The sequence below is a fragment of the Vombatus ursinus genome, unplaced genomic scaffold, assembly GCF_900497805.2.
Source record: "Vombatus ursinus unplaced genomic scaffold, bare-nosed wombat genome assembly UNPS02009062.1, whole genome shotgun sequence".
NCBI classification, from domain to species: domain Eukaryota; kingdom Metazoa; phylum Chordata; class Mammalia; order Diprotodontia; family Vombatidae; genus Vombatus; species Vombatus ursinus.
The window spans coordinates 22,093,235-22,109,762 of record NW_020948840.1 but is presented as its reverse complement, the minus strand read 5'-3'; the positions used below and the strand labels follow the sequence as shown (position 1 = coordinate 22,109,762).

Here is a 16,528-nt window from a genome sequence, read left to right as displayed (position 1 = left end):
AATATATATCTCTATATGCCACATATCTACACCCCATCTATGAAGGCAGGCATCTGCCCATTGGCTCATACCCTGGAGCCACTGAGTGTTTCCTCTTCCTACTGCCCGGGCTGGGCCACCGGGCCCCTGTCTGCCAAAGTAGGAAGTGGGTCAAGTCTCTGGAACCAGGACTTGAAGTGTAGCTGACTCGAGGTAAAAACAAAACAAAACAAACCAAAAATGAAACAAAACAAAACCCCAAAAAGATGACGAAAGAGTGCAGCCATCATCAGACCAAGTACTAGGAGGAGGGGTAGAGGAGGAACCACACATACAATTCACATCACATTTAAAAGGAAAGAGACTGCCCCTGTCCTTCCTCCCTCCAACTCTAGATATTCCTTAGACTTGAGAAGAACAAAGGGGAAGCTGAAGGAGGAGAGGAGTGACGGAACTCCAGAAGGCAGACTTTCAGGGACTGGTGAGCTGCCAATTTATCGCTGTACAAAGGGGAGTATGGGCCCGGCCTGAGAGGAGGGGCGGGGGGTTTGGGGGGAGCCAGGATTCCTAGGAACCTGGGCACTGAAGCCACTGAAAAAAGAAAAAAAGCACCCTGTTTTCCCCACCCTGCTCCCTGCACCTTGGTATTTAACCTAAAGGGAGGAGGGAGGGTAATATTGGGCTTATTTTTTCCCAAGGGAAAAAAAAAATTTTAAACAAACATAATCAGAAGCATAACAACAATTATAATAAATCATGTCATCAGCCTCCCAGTATAAAACTGCAGCCTATGTTTGGAGATGACCAAAAACATCACTCCCCCTGGGGTCAGGGGCTGCCTTGTGCAGGGAAGGGGCAGATGGTAGCAGGACAGGGCGGAGGTGGTTTGTCATAAAAGAACACACAAAAGGCGACTTAGACAGAAAAGCACCAGTACTTTTTGTATGTTTTTTTATTTCCTCCAGGATGGGGTTTTAGCTGTACATATCCCCAAACTCTGGATGATTTCTGTACCCCTCTATGAGATATCCTCTGGAATCAGTGGAATGACTCAAGTAGAGAAACTGGGAACCTAGCCCTCCCTTGCCCCTGCCATCCAGCCCAGGGAGTTTTCCTTTTGGGAAATTAAAAAAAAATTTATTGCATGACTCAGGAAAGGTTGTCTCCTGTTAGGGCGTCTCACTGTCCTTAACACCCTCAAACTTAACCTCTTCCCTACTTCTTTTGGCAGGGAGAAATGGGACATGGGGGATTATTTCCTAACCCCCTTTCTTTACCATTTAAAAAATTAAAAGAACATAAAGTAATTTTTTAAAAAGAAAAAAAAAACCATCTCTCCCTTTTTTCCATCCTTGGTTAAAACCCTTTGCACATAAGGCAACATGGAAGGTGATGTTTTTACTCATCTCGCTGTTGAAAAGCACCATTATGAAGTCCGGTTGTACAGTAGTAACAGTACCTTTTTATATATAGATATATATCTTGTATCTATCATATATATATATAAACTGTAAACAAGAGGTAACAGCGGCTTCTACAAACTGATTTTCTTCAAGGTTTCCTGTGTGGTAGGCACCTGAAATACTGTATAAAAGTGTATTATGTGGGTGTTTTCATCTTCCCTGTTGCTAGTTGGGTTTCACTTTGCATCACCAGGAATGGTGCTGGTAAAATCCCACTCAGTGGCTGGAGGTGACCTTGGCTGCCGCCGACCGCCCGAGTGTCTCTCTGTTCCTGCTTGTGCTCCTAATCTAATCAGACCCAAGCCAAAAATAAAGCAACAACAACAAAAAAAAACAAAACAAAAAAAACCCCCAAAAACAAAAAACAAAAAAAACCCAAACCCCAAAACAAAAAAACAAAAAACAAAACAAAAACCCCCAAAATATATATATATACACATTTTATATATATATATATATATGATAGATTTCTATAGCACATTTCTTTCCCCCCCCTCCCCCCTTATCTCTCCTCTGCATGGTAGAGTTGCTGTTTTTATTTTGTTGAATATCTTTTTTTTTTTTTGCTGTAGTTCCCCGTTTTCCTACTCCTCCTCTTACAGCATTAAAAAAAAAATTATAAACCCTCTTATTTCAGTCACAGCGAGAAGCCAAAACCGAGACAAACAGAAAATCCTTCTGGAAAGAGTGGAAAACTAAAAGTTTGACCCAAATAATAATAATAATATTAATAATAATAATAATAAAGAGGGAAGGGGGAGCTTGGTTTTGTTTTTTAAATAGGATCGAAGTTTAACATTGAAAAATCAGAAGATGATGTCCAACCCTTTTGCTCGGCGATGCCTTGCGGATGTTTTCGCATCTGTGGTGGTTTTTTGTGTTTTGTTTGTTTGTTTGAAATTCCTTTTTTTCTCTTCTGGGTGCTGATGCTTCTCTCCATCCTCTCATTCTTGGTGGTTTTGCTTTGATTAGATGTCACCATCCCAGTTCACTTCCATGGCCCTTACACACAGGCAAAATATTCCTTCAAGGGGGCAAAGAGGTGGCGGATCACAGGAACACTCCATGACCGGCCTAGCAGTCTTTGCCTTGCTAAACGGCTCATGTTGGAGACATCCGTGTAATGGACTGGGAAGCCAAAGACCCTAGAGGAAGATATTGGCAAAAAGGGTAGGAAGGGGTGAACCTGGATGTCCCTTCTTTCAATCCTACACAGCTCAGCAAATCTGTAATTGGAATACATGCCACAGCTCTTGAGGACTGTGTGAACAGAAGGTGTATGAAACACTTTGGGAAACACTACTTAACACACACACACACACACACATCTCTGTTAAGCATGAGCCAGTCAGCCAGCCTGCAGTTTTAATTTAATTTCTGAAAATGTTGGTCTGGGCTGACCAAAGCTATCGTTTCTCAAGTTCCCAAAGTTAACTTTTAAAATTACCACTGATGAGTTTTTCATTACCATCACCATCTATGAAAAATCATAAAAATGACACCATTACTCATGACAAATCTTGTGGATTTGACCCCTAAGGGAGGCAGTGTGGTAGAAGAGAAGGAGCACTGGCTTTGAGGCCAGGGCACCTGCATTTGAAGCCGGTCTCTGCCCCTTCCTACTTGCTCAAGGGACCCTTGACCCATCAGAGTTGCTCAGTTTCCTCATTTGTAAAATGAAGAGGTTGAACAAGGTGATTCCTAAGGTCCCTTATAAATATATCTTATAAATCTAATAACTTATAAGTCTATGATCAATCAATTAAGCACCTACTAGGCTAGGCAGCTGGGGATACAAATAAAAGAATGAAATAATCTCGACTCTGAAAGATCTTACAAATCCTGTGATCAAATGAACTTGATTAAACCAAAACAGGTTACTGGGAGGCTCTGATAATAAGACCACAAACTGGGGCAGCTAGGTGGTGCAGTGGATAGAGCACCGGGCCCTGGAGTCAGGAGGACCTGAGTTCAGATCCTGCCTGAGACACAACATACTCACTAGCTGACCTTGAGCAAGACACTTAACTACCATTGCCTTCACCAAAAAAAAAAAAAAAAAAAAAAAAGGAAGAGTAAGATCACAAACCTAAAACTGGGAGTGACTTTAGAGGTCATAGTCCAAACCCCTCATGGTTAAGAGGAGGAAATTCAAGGCCCATAGTGTCAGTTAGCCAGTCAATAAACATATATTAAGCACATTCTGTATTCCAGGCACCGTGCTAAGTGCTAGAGACTTGCCCAAAGTCACATAGATAGTAGTCAAGGCAGGATTTAAATCCAGATCCTCTTGGCTTCCAAGCCCTTTCTGCTATATCACTGTCTCTCTTAGGTGACATATTCGTGGGATTTGGATTAGTAATAGTATTATTTTCATAGTAATGCATATTGGGATATTTCCCCCTGTACTTTTCCCTCCCTTAAAGAAATCTAAGATTCTGAAATCTTGTCTTACTCTAGGATACAGGTGGGGAACCTGTGGCCTCAAGGCCATGCGTGGCCCTCTAGGTCCTCAAGTGCTGCCCTTTGACTGAATCCAAACTTCATAGAACAAACCCCCTTCATAAAAGGATTTGTTCTGTAAAACTTGGACTCAGTGGAGAGGCTGCACCCAAGGATCTAGAATGCTACATGTGGCCTTGAGGCCAAAGGTTCCCCAACCCTGTTCTTGTATTTCCCAGTAAAGCTCACTTTGTTCCTGAGGGTCCATATTTATGCTTTGATAGCTAAGTCCATACTTAGTAAAGAGTATGACAATATGAACCCTATTACCTCCCTATGTGTTTCTTGGAAATCTCAGCTTTGCCAGTGCTTAGGTCAGTCCTACTGGCTCACAAGAGCCAGACCATTTTCTGAATTCTGAGACCCTTCCCTCTCCTCCCCACCTTACATACCACCCCCCTCCCAAGGAAATCTGACCAAAGCAGGAGGGAAGGGGGAGAGGGAGGGTACCTCTCCATTTCAGTGCACCATAAGATGTCCTCTTTCTCATTCATGAAGACAGGAAAATGCTGGTCTTTGCCCTGCTTGATGGAGTTTGACCTAGTTGTAATGGTCCTCACTTTGCTGAACTAGAAAAAAACAAGAAGAGAAGAGGTGTGAGTATCATGGCATGACTGCCATGCTCTGGGCCTACTGAAGTCTGGCCTAGTCTCTTCTGGACAGGGAAACAGGATCATTTGGTCAGGCTGATTCCAATGATGAGGCCCCAACTGCAGGACTGAGCAGAGACCTTTACTTGTCCTGTGCCTAGATACCCCTCTCCCTGCCTTTCCCACTCTCCCTTGCTGCCCTTGATTTCTTATTCTAGCCCAGCTAGCTCCTAGTTTTAGTTTCTTTTGTTCCCCTTCCAGACAAATAGTTCTGGTCTCCAATGTGTTAACTCGAAGGACAAAGAAGGGCACTGCTTTCTGCCCCAGGCACAAAGATGCTCAAAGTATCTCTAACTGAAAGTTCTTTAAATGCTTGGAAATGCTGACTCCAATAACAAATTCTCAGTGAAAGTGCTTCATGCAGCTTCTGGTGACCTTGGAACCTGAGAGTCACCTGGGAGGCTGGTCTTGCACAGAGAGCAGATGAAGCTCTGGCCAGGAAGCTTTGACAAGTACTCGATGCCCACTCTGGAGGCAGAGGGAAAGAATAACAGTAAAACAGGCTATTCCTGGTCACGAATGTAGAGACAGGAAGAGCAGAGCATGTGACTGGACCTTAGCTGGTCCCAGGTACCTCATCAACCATTCCATTTTTCAGGCTGTTTGGAACACTTACAGAGCAGACGTGCTGTGGTCCTACTTCTACCTTCCTGCTCCAGGACACCTTTCCTTCTTCCCCAAAGCTGGTGGTTTTCTTTCTAAAACACCATTCTACCCCACTGCCCAGTCCAGGCTTTCCAGGAGGGAAAATGGATGCTCAGTCCCTCACCTTTGCTATCCTGCCATGCTCCAAACACTCCTGAAGCTCCAGCTTATCATTCACGGTAGATGCCAATGGCCTAGGTGACAGAAGAGGCAAGTCAGCAGGGAGGAAGCCTTGGACACAGCCACTTGACACAGAGACTCCATCAGCCAGCCCCCTGACTCACAACACTGACAATACACACCACACGATCATACAGTTGCGCAAATCCACTGAAGGTTTGTGTTAAGGCTTATGTAGAGAAAATCACACTCCCCCATCTGCATGTTGGCAGATGGGACCCTGTGAAAGCTAAACAAAGGGATTTTAAAATGTATTTCCCCAAGTTAAAAAAAAATTACTGACTTTAGGGTGCCTGTTTTAAGTTAATGAAATGAGTTGAAAATTTAAATAAAATTGTTTCAATGTAGATCTTTACACATGCATTCACAATCCTGTGAATCCATACACCACAGATATGTCCAACACCCACATTCTACTCTCTTTTGTGTGTATTTGCTCAGTTTTTGCACTGGCATACAAATGCTAAGACAGAATGGATCCACCTGGTCCTCATTATTCCAGGTTGTCTACATAGAGTTTTTCTTCTTCTAGTAAGTAATAGGTGCTTAATAAATCATACTAACTGATTCCAGGCCTTAGGTTAGGGCCCCAAAGGGAGTGGAAATGGACACCCTAGGCTGGCTTTTTCCCTCGTGTGCTGAAGAGCTGAAGCAGGCTACACTCTTCTAAGATCTCTGGGTAAAGAAAACAGTCCTGAAAACTTAGACTTCGATAATAAGATTCTAGGTAGTATGTCGGAAAGATCCCTGAACTGTAGGTTCTAATCTTTGATTTGCTTTTGGTCTCAGGCAAGTCTCTTGGCTTGCTTCTCTGTGCCTCAGTTTCCTTATCTATAAAACATAGCAAGTTAGATGTCTTTCAGATCCCACCCAACTGATGTTGCTAGATCAAACATCCAGTCCAGATACCTAAGATTCCATGACATAATGCCTAAGATAATAGAAATGAAAAGAACGCATACAAAGAAAATCCTTGAGGTATTGTAATGACCAATCTTTGTCCAGAGAGAACAGATGACGCCTCTTTTTTTGGTGGGGGCAGACATAGTCACTGCCCAACTTGGGCTCTGGCTTTTTTGGTCACATACATGGGAGAGTTTGATGGGGGGAAGTTGGGGATGATAGGGTAGGTAGGTTGGTGGGTGGAGGTGGAGAAGGGGCAGCCTTATACCCTGGCTCTCTATTTTTTCTTTTTTAAACTAGACCTGTGATTTCACATACTACCACTGAGGCAATGGGGGCAGGGAGGGAACAGACATGCAAAATATGCAAGCCATACATATAAGCCAATCACATGTAAGTTTATACAGACTTCACAAATGCACATGCAAACTGATACATGCATATGCCCTCCACAAACACACACACACACACACACACACACACACACACACACACACACAGCAACTCCATTTCATCCCCATGTGCTCTAGCAAGTCACTGTTGTAGAAGACTGGGGGGGGGGGGGGGGGGGGGGGGGGAAAAGCCCCCAATAAGGGTGATAGCACTTGTGGGGCCTTTAGAAGACAAAAGTTACAGCACACTAGTTGGGGGGGACCCTTCCCCTGGTCAAGGCCTATGTGAATATTTGGTACAGGATTGAAATCGACCCAATTTCTTTACAGGCCTCTCCAGGTTGGGAGAAAATTCAGGGCAAGAACAAACATTTCCCAAGAGGTGTGGTGAGAGGTAGGTAGGGAAGGTGGACAAGTTGGGGAAAGAGATCCATCCTTTTTTCCCTTGTGAATTGCAAATTCCAGCAGGTGTGGCTTCCCCCACCCCCTAGGGAGGCATCAAAATATCTTTTTACATCTTGCACAGAAGAAAGAAAAAGACTTGTTTGGCAATGAAACTGAAAGTGCTTTTCGTTCTAGACCACAAATTATCTTCATCTGTGCAAACACAAAGTTTTTTAAATCCTTCAAAAAACTGATCTAGGGCTGCCGAGGAGGTGAAATCTTATTGGATTAAAGCAGAATTCTTTCAAGTAACAAGGTACTAATTGTTCACAGCTGGCCCTAACCCCTGGTAGGCACCTATGTAGCAGTAGTAGCAGTAGTAGCAGTAGTAGTAGTAGTAGTAGTAGCAGCAGCAGCAGCAGCCCCAGCAGTAGTAATAGTAGAAATAATAGTAATAGAAGAAGAATGAATAGTAATAACAACTACCTGTGATACCTGGGGTAAGACATCTGTACATCTTGGGCCTTAGTTTCTTTATCTATGAGGAGGTTGGATTAGATGCTTCTGAGGTCTTTGCCAGCCCTAGGTCTGTGATTCTCTGAACCAAGGAAAGGCAGTGCCATGTAGTAACTAGAGAGCCAGCCTTGAAGTCAGGACAACCATAGTCAAGGTTAAGGCACTTGACCTCTTGGTGTTCCAGGCAAATCTTTTAGTGTAGTGGAATGTATTGTATTTGGCGGTAGAGGACCGATTGGGGAATCGAATTTCAGTTCTCTTTACTACCTATGTGAACATTGGTAAATCACTTAATTTCTCTGAGTCTCAGTTTCCTCATCTGTAAGATTAAGGGGCTGCAAAGACTAGGTGGCTTCAGTGGTTCCTTGCCACTCTAAAAATCCATAATCTTATCTGTGATCATAGGAGTATAGGCACTTATTAGGGAACATGATACAATGACTCCTCTGGAGGCAGAGGGCCTGGGTTCAAATTGTGACTCTGATGTTTACTACCAGTGTGACTCTGAGCATGGCACTTAACCTCCTGGGCCTCAGTTTCCTCATCAGTAAAATGGAGATAGAGAGATTAACAACTACCTTACAGAGTTGTGAGGATTAAATGAGATAGTGTATGTAAAGCACTTGGTAAAAGCTTACCTAGTTACATAAACATGAGCTGTTAATCATCTTTATTATGTTATAGACAAGTTACACATCTGTGGGGAACTGTTACATCATGTCTTCCCTAGACTAATAAAATCATAGGTCTGGACTGTTCCCCCTACTGTTCCCCATATCCCTAACCCCTACCCCCACCCCCAAAAAACCCTGACATTTAAATAGTGTTTTAAGGTTTTCAGAGGCTGCCTAGTGTGGTGGATAAAAGACCATTAAGACCTGGGTTCAAGTCCCACTTCTAACAAATACTGGCTGAGTGACCTCGGACAAGTCACTTAACTTTAGCACTTTAAGCAACTCTGAAACTATAAATTGTAGAGATGGTACCAACTTGCTTTGGCATTGGTAAAGAGTTTCCTCATCTGGGAGTCCCTCATACCAATGAAATCACAGGTCCAATTCCTTTAAAGTTTGCAGAGCACCTTACATACCTGATCTCATTTAACAAGATTATATATATGGTTCAATCAGCACAAAATCAGCTTCACTACTAGAAAAAAAATGGGCTCCTGAAGGAGAAGACAGTTTTTTATACCACATAATCAAAATGTGTGCTGAGAACATGGCTTAACCGCTGTAACCTTTGTGGGTCTCTGTTCCTCCTTGTCCTTTGCAGACAGAAAAAGAAGCGAGGCTGATTAGGGAAGAAGGGAAGAAGAAACTGAGGTGGGGGTGGGGGAGAGGGTAGCAAAGTTCATTACAAGGGTCCTGAGCGCTTCCAAGCCATGCAAATCACCCCAAATGTGCTGGTGCTCTCACCCTGCTCTCACCAACCTGTTCATACCGGGAAGGTTACCCCAGAAGTAGCGAGCCCTGTGCGCTGCTGACACTTCTTTGGCATCAATCATCACAGGGTTGGACTACAAGACAGAACACAGGGAAAAGAATGAAGAGGGTTGTGGGGACCACTGGCAAAAGCCCTCCAAGCCATACATTAAGGCAGGGCAGCTTCCACCCCTGCTGGACCTTCCTTAGCAAGGCTGAAGCTTCCATTAGCTCTTAGCTCAGCCGTCAAATAGAACCAAAGCCACACACCTATAGGATTGATTGGAAGACCAAAAGCTACAATTCCAACAGGCTGGTATAGAAGAAGAGAACTGGATTTGAAGCCAGTGGATGTTGGTTTGAATCCCGACCCTGCTATCTGCTTCCTGTATGACCTTGGGTAGGTCACTTAAGCTCTGACCTCAGATAGATTACCTGACCTCAGCTATGTCACTTAACTTCTTTCTTTAGTTCCCTCATTTGTAAAATGAGTGTATTGGATTCGACATCCTCTAAGGACCTTTCCAGCTCTAAATATACATCTGGTGACCAAGTCAACATCTGCTTGCTTCTACCTGTTAACCCTTCTTCCCACTCAAGAATTACCTTTTGTTTAGTCAGTGTACATTGTGTGCTGTCATTGTTATTCAGTTGTGTCCGACTCTTTGTGACCCCATTTGAGGTTTTCTTGGTAGAGATACTGGAGTGGTTGGCCATTTCCTTCTCCAGCTCATTTTATAGATGAGGAAACTGAAGCAAAGAGGGTTGAGTGACTTGCCCAGCGTCTGAGGCTGGATTTGAGCTGAGGTCTTCCTGACTTCCAGGCCTGGTGCTCTAACCCACTGCACAACTTAACTGTACATTGTACAAGTTGTATTTCTATATCTACGTATTGTTTAAACAGAATGCAATCCCCTGAGGGCAGGGATTGTTTCATTTTTATCTTTTTATCACCAGAATCTATCCTAGTGCCTGGAGAGTTGAATAATGAATGCCTGTTAAGTATAAGATATATCAAAATTTAAAACTATTGAGATCAAAAATAAATTAGACAAACTGGGATTTGTTTACCACCTTTGTGACTTCACCCTTCCGGGCCTCCGTATCTTCAACTTAAAAATGATGGCCTTTGAGGTCTCTTCTAACTCAAAAAAACCCCCATAATCTCAGAATTATGTTACTCTACTTTTCCTCAATGCACCTCTGCAGGAAAGCCAAGGCCATGTTGGATCTGCCATGAGCACCATGCCCTAATGCCTCCCACCAAAAAACTAGGGTTGGCGTCAGACGGCTGGTTTAGGGAGGTTGGATCTCGGGCTTGTAGATGGAGAACTGAAGAGAACCCTGGAAGCTTAGTCCAACCCCCTCATTTTGACAAATGAGGAAACTGAGGGCCAGGATAGTGAACTGCTTGCCAAGGTCACATAGGTAGTCAATCAGGGTCAAAGCCAGGATTTAAACCTAGGTCCCCTAGTGCCAGCAGCAATTCTCTTTCCACCAGGCCAAGGGTCTGAATCTTAATAGCTTAATAACTATGGGACCGTGGGAAAGTCATATAACCTCCCCTATTCAGAATTTCCTTCTCTGTAAAATGAGAGAGAGGGTTGGACTAAACAAAACTTTGGATTCCCTTTCAATTATAGCCCGATGATAGATGACGGGCATCACCCAGACTGCTTACATTTAGGATATGGTGAAGAGAATGACCAATGTGACAACAACAGGGGCCAAAAATAATACAATGGGGCAGTCATATCTACACCAGCAGCTCTGCTCTCAATACCCATGCTTCCTCTCCCACAAGTATCCATCCTTTGAGTAAAGCACCCCAACTATGGCCCAGGCAATTCTAATTCATCTGTTCGGGTCCAATTAAAATCCTAGATTGTGCAGCACAAATGCCCTGGCCTTAAGAACATGAATGAGGGACAAGGAAACAATTTCTGTGGGGCCATCCTGACCCTGAAGCATGATGTGATTCCACCTTAATTTTTTGACAATAAGAATGATTTGGTTGGTCCTTCCTGATATAGGTAACAGAGTAGTGAATAGAGGGGCAGGTAGGTGGCACAGTGGATAGAGCACCGGCCCTGAAGACAGGAGAACCTGAGTTCAAATCCAGCTTCAGACACATAACACTCACTAGCTATGTGACTCTGGGCAAGTCACTTAACCCCAATTGCGTCACCAAAAAAAAAAAAAAAAAAAAAAAAAGAACCCCTCTCAGAATGGTAAATAGAGCTAAATGAGTACAGGACTTGGGAGTTAAGAAGAGTGAGGTTCAAATCCTGCCTCAGACACTTCCTAACTGTGTGACCCTGGGCAAGTCCTATCCTATCTTCACCTCAGTTTCCTCATCTGTAAAATAAGGGGTTTAATTTAATGCCCAGCTCTCAATTTATAATTCTTGATATCCACAAAATTACCCCTTAGGGTCAAGCAGTCCTTGTGACCAGTTTCCAGAGGCAGGAGCAAAAGTCAACACAAGAGAAAATTCAGTACATTCTCTGGAAGAGGTCTTTGCAAGCCCTTAGCAATGAGGCTCACCTGCCATTGCAAAGGGGAAAGTCTTTGTTCCCTTCCCCTAACTTTTGTTCTGAGGGATGGGATGAGATGAAACCCAAGAAAGGAGAGGACCTTATCTAAGAACTGACCAAACCAGCATAACCAGCCTCACCTCTAGAAAGCGTGAGATGTCCCGCTTATCACTGACCCCCATGGCCACTACATTTTCAAAGAGCCAGAAGAAGGGGCGGTCATCACCCTCCTTGGGCCGGGCCTCGTGCAGAAGGCGGTAGAACTCAAAGAAGAGCCGTCCAGTGCCCTCTGGAAGAGCATAAAACCAGATTATCAGCGGGGAACCAAGAGAGGGTCAAGCAGCAGAAGAAGGAAAAGTTAGTGCCTGCACCAGAGGCTATGGGAACTGGGGGTAAAGCGCAGAAAGGACACATGGACACAGGAGAGACAGCTGAATCCCAGGTCAGAGAGTACAAGTATTCCAGGGGAAATTAACAGAAAATCTCAATAAAGGAAAAGAGCAGAGTGAAGACCACCTACCATAGAGACCTTTCCGAGCAGGGTTGACAATAGAAAGGTCATTGCAGGGACTGCCTCCAATCACCAAATCAAAAGGGCCCCATTCCTGTATCTGTGAAGGAAAGAGATGGAACAATGAGCCCTCAGCTCCATAAGAGAGGAGAGACAGCATTCTGAACATCAGGAAAGGTATGTGAGGGGCTGTCTAGAGGCTGAGCAGTAATCTTACTCCATCAGCCAGGGAACCAGTGACATCTGGTAACAAGAAGGGCTAATCCTTCCACTTTGAACTGGGGCTCTGAGGGAATAGAATCCATGCCTGTCTTATCCACACCTTAAGATCTGTGGCTTCTAAAATGCAGCCTTGGGACCCAGGCAGGCAATACAGATAAATCCAATCAGGCCAGATCTCCCTACATAGACAAGGGTACAGGAAACTAGGGTCAAATCCTACTCTACTGTTGGTATTGTGTGACCTTGGGCAAGTCACTTTCCATAAAATGAGGATTTGACCCCCTTAGGTCCCTTGTAGTCCAGGATTTATAATGATCCCAGGATCTCATTTTATCTAAATTCCAGGGGACTTCTAAGTCCAGGTTAGGATTATCAATCTGCATTATTGGTCATTTTAAGGGCAAAGAGTGATACATTTAAATAATTTTCAAAGCCCCTGAAAGTTGGAGATGTGGAACCATTCCAGTGTGGGCCAACTTTTATCCAGGATCCTCTATCTGGCTGTATCCAAGTCTACTGAGTGTGCTATATACAGTGAAAAGACCACTGGATTTGAAGTTAAGAGGAGCTGGGTACAAAGCCTAGCTCTGCCTGACACTTGGGCAAGTCACGTGTCTCCAGGCCTCAGGTTCCTCACTTGTAAAATGAGGAGTTTGGTCTGGATGACCTCTGAAGTTCCTCCCGGCTCTTAATGTATAATCCTTCGACTCTATCTCCACCAGGACAATCCCTTTCCATCCTGCTCCAATAAGGCACAGCAGGGTTCCCTTGGTCTAGTCCTTGCATTTGGCTAAACTCCTACCTACTAAAGGCCCTGAGGAGGCAGACTAGGAGAGCAAGTGAAGGGGAAAAAAAAAAGCTGGCAGAGGGGCAGGGTAGCATGATGAATCATTAGGAAGCTGGGTTCCAGTCCTACTTCTGATACATACTAGATACGTGACTCTGGGCAAGTCACTGAACTTCAGTAGCCTAGGATATTCTCAAAGACTAAGATGCAGGAAGGTGCTCGATCGGCATTGGTAGAGAGAGTCTCCACACCTAGGAATCTCCTATACCACTTAAATCATGGGTCCAAATCCCTACCCCCCAAAAAGAAGGGACAGAAAGATAGGACAGATAGTAGGAAGGACAAAGGTTGTTGTTTTGTTTTTTAAGAAGGCGGAATGGGGCGGGGGCGGGGGGGGGAACGGAAAAAATAAAATAGAAGGAAAGGAGACAGAGAGCAGGTGGGGTTCCTCTGCATGGTGACATACGTGCTTCTGTGTGACATTTCGGACGTCCCCCACGTACATGATCTTCCCTTGGTGCCGCACCATGCCCACAGTGATGGAGTCCTCACACACCTCTGAGGCAATGTAGCGGTCTACCTGGATCCCCAGGTCCTTCAGCACCAACAGTCCTGTGGTCAGCCAGCAGAGAACACTACCATTTGTTGTCGTCCATGACTTTGAACTTGGAGGCTGGTCTAAAGATGGGCTTGAACACAGTCTTCCTAGCTTGGTGTTTTTCTCACCCTTTCCACTATTCCCAAATACTGCCAGGGCTTTTCCCAAAGCCCTGGATTGTAAGAAGTCCGATTCCAAATCACCAAGATGCAGCTCAGAGCAAGAATCAGGATTTCACCACATGCTCTGAGTTTGAATTAGTTTGAGCTGAGTTGGACTAGAGGATGGAGTGAGCTGACCAAGTTGTTTGAATAGCATACTAGACAGAGCTTCAGAGGCACCTGCTGATACAGGACATGTTCAACCTGGGGCAAAAGCCTCCAGCTAACTAACTTAAATAAAAACTGGGTCTGCGAAAGACCTGGAATTACTCCCAATTGTGTAACCTCATCCCCAAGGAGCTGAGCTCTAGAGGGAATATCTTAAGACAAATCTGGTCTACAATTCATTTCTGAGGCCTAAAAGCAGCATGATATGTACAGTGGACACAGGAAAGAGTGCTGGACTTGGAGTCAGGAAGATATGGATTCAAATCCAGCTTCTGACACTTACTACCTACGTGTAACCATGAGTAATCCTTATAACTTCTGAGTCTCAGCTTCTTCAGTTATAAAATGGGGATAAACATTACCTCAAAAGGTTGCTGTAATATATGTAAATCAGTGTGCAAAATTTTAAGTGCTAGGTAAATATTATTAACATTCAAACTAAAGAAGACTAGAGTCAGGGAACTCACCCCTCAAAGTTCATATAGCATGTCACTGCAGAAGATGTAATAATTAACCCAGGGTCCTCATCTTTGGGCATTTGTAGCTTCCCCAGGGAGTCATAGTTAATAGTAGGGTCATGATCTCTCCCCACCTTCATTCTAACTCTTATGAAGAGATGAAAATTCTGAGAATAGATACCTCTATCTTAACAGTGATCACAAATATGTTTTACATGAATGTACATGTATACCCTATATCAGATTGCCGTCTTGGAGAGGGGAAGGAGAGAGGGAGAAAAATTTGGAACTCTTTCAAAAATGAATGTTGAAAATTGTCTTCACATGTAATTGGAAAAAAATAAAATACTATAAAAAAAATAAAGGAGAGTGATCACAGTGTAATGGAAAGCAATCTTGGTTTGGAGTTAGAAGTCCTAGGTTTAAATCCCATCTCTACCACTTACTAGTTTTATGACATTAGACAAGTCATTTAATTTTTCTGTGACTCGGTTTCCTCATCCGCAAGATGATGGGTTGAACTAGTGAACCTCTAAGTGTACCCCTTCCAACTCCATATTTATGATCCCTGCCCTGTGAAACCCATATAAAGAAATCAGGAGTCCCAGTGTCTAAGACCTTGGCCCCTTACCCACCTGTGGCAATTCCATCAAAAAGAGATAGCACCCGGATTGGCTTCCGTTTCTCAGCTGGAACTGGGGGATAAACTTTGGGAGGGTCCTAAGTAAGAAGCATAAAAGCCTAAGTAAGTATTGGGGTAGAAGATTTTCAAAAAGAGGTTTACCTTCAGCTAACTTTGGCCTTTTTATAGCCAGAATCATTCCATCTCAGCCTCGAAATCTTCAGATTCACCAACCCAAATTCATTCCTGAGCTCAGGTTGGCTCCTCTTATTTATTCCATCTCAATGCATCAGATTAACAGCAAAGAGCCCCAGACTGAAGGGCAGGTGGTCTGATGGTCCATAGGGAAGGGAAAGGGAGAAGAGGCCCTCGGGGACACTCACAAACTCCTGGTCATGGTTGTTGGCGAAAAACATCTGGAGGCGTGACGGCCAGTCCTCTCGCCGCCGTAACAGCCCATAGGTGCCTTTGTGCCCACACATGTAGCAGTTCCAGGGGTCTTCTTTGATGGCTGCCTGGGCAGCACCTGGTCCCACCAAGAGGTCCACACATTCCACACAGAAGCACCTGGGGCCCCAGGGAAGAAGAAAGGGAGATGGTTTAGCTCTGCCTAGGGTTCAGAGAGCTGGAAATGAAACGGACTAGGCAAAAAGCATTGGACTTGGGACAGGGTATCAGCTGATCCCAAGTGGCAAGAGAGCTAGCCCAGGGCCAGAGGCAAGGTGTGTCCGGGGGCATGATGCTAAGTGTCAGGGCCAGCGCCAAGGCAAGAAGGCCCTGGGATGAACGTGTGTTTGGTGCCGGGGATTCGGGGGCTGCCCTCACCTGCAACAGTTGTTGTTCCCACACATGAGGACCTCTCGGCCCCCACAGCAGATAGTACAGTATGACTGGTAGCCGTCATCGTCGTACTGATAGGCACACTCCAGGAAGCAGTTCTGTAAGCGTCAGAGGCAACACCCAAAAAGCACCAGCATCAGGGCAAGCTCCCCCAACCTCCAGGAAACTAAGGCAAAAGACAGGCCCAGAACCCAAACCCCCAGCCCAGGGCTCTCTTCTTTAGTCCTAGAGCTTCATATGCCAGCCTCACTTCAGAGACTCTAGCCAGCACTAAAATGAGGCAGTGTGGTGCAACAGGGGAACAATACTAAATTGGGAGCCAGAGGAGTAGGGTCAAATTCTGGCTCTGCCATTTGCTCCCTTGGTTAATTTGATAAAGCCCTTAATTTTTCTGGACCTCAGTTTCCTCTACTCTAAAATGAGTTTGGGCTAGATGGTCTCTCTGGTTCCTTTCAGAAATAAATCTGTAATTCTATGGTCTCCCCAAGCCCAATCCAGGCTAATGGAGCAAGGTGAGAGCTGCTCATTCTCTTGATTCTGTCAAGATGACCTCAAGATGACAGGGTTGGATGACCTGGCCTCTAAG

The 16,528-nt window shown here is 44.5% G+C and overlaps 1 protein-coding gene across 1 annotated transcript in view; it reads right to left on the bottom strand.

The window, feature by feature from the left end:
• Window positions 1-2,204: 2,204 nt before the first annotated feature.
• The window catches only part of DNMT3A (DNA methyltransferase 3 alpha), a 96,205-nt gene continuing 81,881 nt past the window's right edge, over window positions 2,205-16,528 (bottom strand). The window contains exons 13-22 of the mRNA XM_027850369.1: window positions 15,928-16,040; window positions 15,486-15,669; window positions 15,116-15,200; window positions 13,562-13,707; window positions 12,096-12,186; window positions 11,716-11,864; window positions 9,033-9,133; window positions 5,364-5,433; window positions 4,395-4,513; window positions 2,205-2,587 (exon numbers count right to left, since the gene is read on the bottom strand). Coding sequence (XP_027706170.1) covers window positions 2,446-2,587; window positions 4,395-4,513; window positions 5,364-5,433; window positions 9,033-9,133; window positions 11,716-11,864; window positions 12,096-12,186; window positions 13,562-13,707; window positions 15,116-15,200; window positions 15,486-15,669; window positions 15,928-16,040 — 1,200 coding nt within the window. The 3' untranslated portion in view covers window positions 2,205-2,445. The remainder of the gene's footprint in view (window positions 2,588-4,394; window positions 4,514-5,363; window positions 5,434-9,032; window positions 9,134-11,715; window positions 11,865-12,095; window positions 12,187-13,561; window positions 13,708-15,115; window positions 15,201-15,485; window positions 15,670-15,927; window positions 16,041-16,528) is intronic.